Below are 5,119 nucleotides of genomic sequence, written 5' to 3' on the forward strand. Positions count from 1 at the left end.
GGAGGAGACGCGCCCCCCCCCGGTGTTCTAGTTCTGTAGACACTTTAAAGCCTTTCAAATGTTTTGCTAAGATTAAGGCAATGCAAGGAGGAGCTGTAATAAAAATCCAAGGCAATTTAAAACAAAAATGCCGCACTTTCTATTTCGAGAGCAACCGAATGAAGTTTGGGCAGCCGAATGCTTCTGGCAGAAATATCTTAGCGACGTTTTCTGTCTTTTGGAGGCTTTTGATTGAAAATGTTTTAACACGTTTGTGCTGTTTGGTTCTTTTGAACCTCCATTTGAAGAGGGGAGGAAGGCAAGGTTGAAATATTTCAAAAAAGTCTCCGTCTATCAAATGTAGCTTTAAAAACACAGCTGAACAAAGTGTATGAGGGCCTATGTCAGAACTTAGAAGGACCAAGAACAAAACCAGAGATAAGGGGAAAGGAAAGAGGCCGTTTCTTCAGTGAAACTAGAAGGGGCGGGGGATGTAAGAGGAGGCACAGAAGAGAAAAGAATGCCAAGAAGGCATGCTAATGGAATTAAAATTCTGACGGATCTATAGGTGGGAAATTCCCCTTGCATCACACATACAGGACCTGGCATAGGGGACGTGCTGCTCCTATAAGAAGAGAGAGACTGAATGTTGCCCTTTCTCAGGTCTCCGAGAGGGACAATCTCAGTGTCAGAGAAGCAGAGAGGTCAGGGACCTGTTTAGCCTTTATTTTTATTTATTTATTTGTTCATTCCTTTATGTTATTTATAGTCCGCCTTTCTCACTGAGACGCCAGGCAGGTTACACAGCGTGAGTCCATACGATTAATAACGGGGACTTTAAAAAATACACTGGAGTATGCGTTGCGGAAATCTGAACAGAAGGATACATTCAAATACAGGAATTCAGAAAAGGGCTTTGCTGAAACAAAACCCAAGTAGTTCGGCATGACAAATTAAATGACACGGAAATTACTCAGTAGGAGCAGAGCGACATCAACAGACAGGAGTCGGTACCAAAACATCTCTCTGAACCATTTCCTTACAGCGCTGCCCTATTGCCTGAGTAAAAAAAGCCCTAAATAACTAAGTTTTGCATAGTTTGCAGAAAGTCAAGAGAGTGGGAGCTTTCCTGCCCCCTCCCCACGGGCCATCCCGTCAGGTGGAATGCTTCATCCCTGTTTCCTACACTTTGATGCGTAGATTGCTGTTCTCAGGGAGTTCCTCTTCATCACGTCTCATCGTCCTCTCTTTGTTACACTGTCCCTTCTTCATCTTGCAACCTTGGAGACAGGACATCCCATCCTGCAATCCTTTGGCATCTTTAGACTCAATAGCTAGAAAGAGATCTCTCTCTTGTCTTTCTTATCCTGTGTGGAGTTCCTACAGTAAAGAACTCTTGTTTCTTTCCTAAACTTTAAACCAAGTTCTAAGTGTAAGTTTTCTCTCTCTCTCTCCACACACACACACACTGCAACGCAGGGTCCTACACTCCATGTCGCTCTGCTTACAAGGCATCTGTGCTAACGGCTCCCTCAAGGCTCATCTTGGTTCCTCAGACTCTCTTAAGAGAGATTATTCTGAGGATCCGGGTGTAGATCTGCTTTGTTTTGATGCTGTAGATGACGGGGTTCATCAGGGGTGGGAGGAGGATGTAGATGTTGCCCATAATGACATGGAGAAGGGGAGAGGCATGCTGGCCAAACCGGTGCACAATGGAGAGCCCGAGCACTGGGACGTAGAAGGCCAGGACGGCACAGATGTGGGAGATGCAGGTGCCCAGGGCCTTCTGGTGGCCTTCATTCCCAGCACTCATGCCCAGGACTGCCTTCAAGATCAGGCTGTAGGAGACGAGGATGAAGAGGAGATCACAGCCCATGGTAAGGAGGATGAGGGTGAGGCCATAGAAACTGTTGAAGGCTGTGTTAGTACATGCTAGGCGGATCACATCCTGGTGCAGGCAGTAGGAATGGGAAAGAGTCGCATCTGGACAATAGGGGAAGAAATGAAGGAACGTTGCGGGGGCCACCAGGAGCAGGGTGCTTCTGAGCAGCAGGGCCAGGCCGATTCCGACCACTCTGCTTGTGGTCAGGAGAACGGTGTACCTCAGGGGGTGGCAGATGGCCAGGAAACGGTCCAATGCCATGGCAAAGAGCACCGCTGACTCCATGAAGGAGAAGGAGTGGATGATGAAAATTTGAACGATGCAGGTATGTTTGGTGATCTTCCTCAGCTGGAACCAGAGGACACCCATCACGGTGGGCACGGTGGTGAGGCAGAGGCCCAGGTCGGTGGTAGCCAGCATGGCCAGGAAATAGTACATGGGCTGGTGCAGGCTCGGCTCCGTCCGTATGATGTACAGAATGGTGCAGTTGCCCAGTACAGCAAACAGGTAGGCGGAAAAGATGGGGATGCCAATCCAGTGGTGAAACATCTCCAGCCCTGGGAAGCCACGCAGGGTAAATAATGTGGCACTGAGGTTGGCAGGGGTGGATGGTGCCATGACGACTGACAAGTGGGGCTTTTGAATTCCACTGAAATTCAGAAGGGGACTGGAACAAATAGTAGTTTTGAAAGCCACTTAGGAATCAGGAAGGATGACCCGGGAAACTACAGGCCGGTCAGTCTGACTTCTGTTGCTGGGAAGATATTAGAGCAGATTTTAAAGGGATCAATCTGTAAGCATCTGAAGGACCACTCAGTGATCCGGGGAAGTCAGCATGGTTTTGTTCCTAACAAATCTTGCCAGACCAACCTGGTTTCCTTCTTTGATCGAGTGACCAACTTACTGGATCGGGGGAACTCTGTTGACGTGATTTATCTGGATTTCAGTAAAGCTTTTGATAAGGTCCCCCATGACATTCTGATGGGAAAACTGGAAGACTGTGGACTGGACAATAGGAGAGATCGGTGAATAGGGAACTGGTTAGAGGACTGCACCCAAAGAGTGGTGGTCAATGGCGTTTCATCAGATTGGAGGGAGGTGTCCAGTGGGGTGCCACGGGGTTCGGTTTTGGGCCCGGTACTTTTCAATATTTTTATCAATGATCTGGATGAAGGAGTGGAAGGGCTGCTCATTAAATTTGCTGATGATACCAAATTGGGAGCGGTAGCAAACACCCAAGAAGATAGAATTAAAATTCAACAAGACCTGAATACTCTGGAGAAGTGGGCAGCTGTGAATAGGATGCAATTCAACAAAGACAAGTGCACAGTATTACATCTGGGCCACAAAAATGGGAAGCACAAATACTGGATGGGGGATACACTTCTGGGCAGTAGTATATGTGAAAGGGATCTTGGGGTAAGAGTGGACTGTAAACTGAATATGAGCAGTCAGTGTGATGCGGTGGCAAAAAAGGCTAATTCTATCCTGGGTTGTATCAAAGGGGCCATAGCATCGAAATCGCAGGAGGTCATAGCCCCTCTCTATACTGCCTTGGTCAGGCCACACCTGGAGTATTGTGTGCAGTTCTGGAGGCCTCACTTCAAAAAGGATGTGGACAAAATCCAGAGGGTGCAGAGGAGAGCGACAAGAATGATCAGGGGTCTGGAGACTGAGCTCTACGAGGAAAGGCTGATGGCCTTGGGAATGTTTAGTTTGGAGAAGAGGAGGTTGAGGGGGTCATGATTGCTCTCTTTAAATATTTGAAAGGCTGTCATTTGGAGGAGGGCAAAGAGCTGTTCCAGTTGGCAGCAGAGGGTAGGACGCGAAGCAATGGGCTAAAACTACATGCACAAAGGTACCTGCTGGATATTAGGAAAAACTTTTTCACGGTCAGAGTAGTTCAAAAGTGGAATCAGCTGCCTGGGGAGGTGGTGAGCTCCCCTTCACTGGCAGTTTTCAAGAAGAGGCTGGATGAATACTTGTCAGAGATGCTTTAGGCTGATCCTGCACTGGGCAGGGGGTTGGACTAGATGGTCTGTATGGCCTCTTCCAACTCTATGATTCTATGATTCTATGATCAAATGGGGAAATCCAACATCACGTTTGAACAATTTCCAGAGACACCCCTGATCCTGAGCACGATAAGTGTCGATCCACCTTTCTATGCCATACAGTAATGTCCAGGGCACGGGTTTCTCCCTTTGATATTATTTGGCCCGTTCCACTGCTAACCGACAGGCGCCTCCATTCATCTAGCTGGATCCCTGTCGGCAGGGAGAGGTTCTTGGGGAAACTCAAACCTGCCTTGTCTCTCTCCCGGGCTGTCTTCGCTTGCAGCTCTGAGCTGAAAACAGGTGATGCACTGGGGACTCGATGTTCTCTGAGACTCTGCTGACCGAATAAGAACGGCACCTTAATTTATTCATTTTTAAAATTTGTTAAAGCATTGATCCCCTGCCTTAAGCAAGTGGGCAACTGTGCCATCGCCCTCAGGAGACGACAGTCATCAAATGGCAGAGAATCTATCCAGGCAATGGAGAGGCATCAAGGAACCGGGCCTTTGTCTGGGAAGATTCTCAGAGACTACATTACTCAAAGGCAAAAATGTGAGCCAAGAGCGTCACTGGGAAGTTCTCGTTCTTTGACAGAAGTCTATAATTTGTCCTTGTTCTACTGTAAAGGAACTAAGCCTGGCCCAGGAAAAAAAATCCAGGTATTTTAAAGGTCTCCTAGAAAACTGACCTGAAGCTCCAGATATTCTGCAGTCCTTCCCTGGAGTTCCGTTCTGCAATGCCTGGCCTTTACCTCTCAGAGCTCCACACATGCAATGCTGTTTCTGAAGTGTCAGTTCCACAGTGGGGCCGTCACAGGTGACACGAGGAAGGATCCACAGGAGATGTCTTCAGAAACAAGAAAGGGCTTAGAAAATGTCCGACCTCTTCCATTCACATGCCTTTCCTTGGCCACTTCTGGTGCTGAGGCTCCAAAGGGACGGCTGCAGTTGCAGTTATTATGGAGACCAAGGACGGGGATACCATTGTCTCGAGCCTTTGCCACCCCTCCGCTCTGTGCGGCCTGTGCTTCCGTTTTTGTTTCCTTGAAGAAGGACTTGCTCTTTGCAAAGCACCCGAGGGCTGCATTGGCTGATTACGCTGCCTGAGAGTCTTTATAGAGTGGGGCGGGGGGGGGGGACCCTTGAGATGAGGCAGAAGACTGACCGTGGTGGGAACAGCAAAGAAGCCACCGGTCCTAAGA

At 48.4% G+C, this 5,119-nt stretch overlaps 1 protein-coding gene across 1 annotated transcript; it reads right to left on the bottom strand.

Annotated features, from left to right (window-relative positions):
• Window positions 1-1,531: 1,531 nt before the first annotated feature.
• On the bottom strand, window positions 1,532-2,479 carry LOC129326147 (olfactory receptor 51V1-like). The gene has a single exon (XM_054974297.1). The coding sequence runs from the start codon at window positions 2,477-2,479 to the stop codon at window positions 1,532-1,534; it is 948 nt and encodes a 315-aa protein (XP_054830272.1).
• Between the last annotated feature and the right edge of the window lie 2,640 nt (window positions 2,480-5,119).

The sequence above is a fragment of the Eublepharis macularius genome, chromosome 3 (genome assembly GCF_028583425.1).
Source record: "Eublepharis macularius isolate TG4126 chromosome 3, MPM_Emac_v1.0, whole genome shotgun sequence".
Lineage (NCBI taxonomy): Eukaryota > Metazoa > Chordata > Lepidosauria > Squamata > Eublepharidae > Eublepharis > Eublepharis macularius.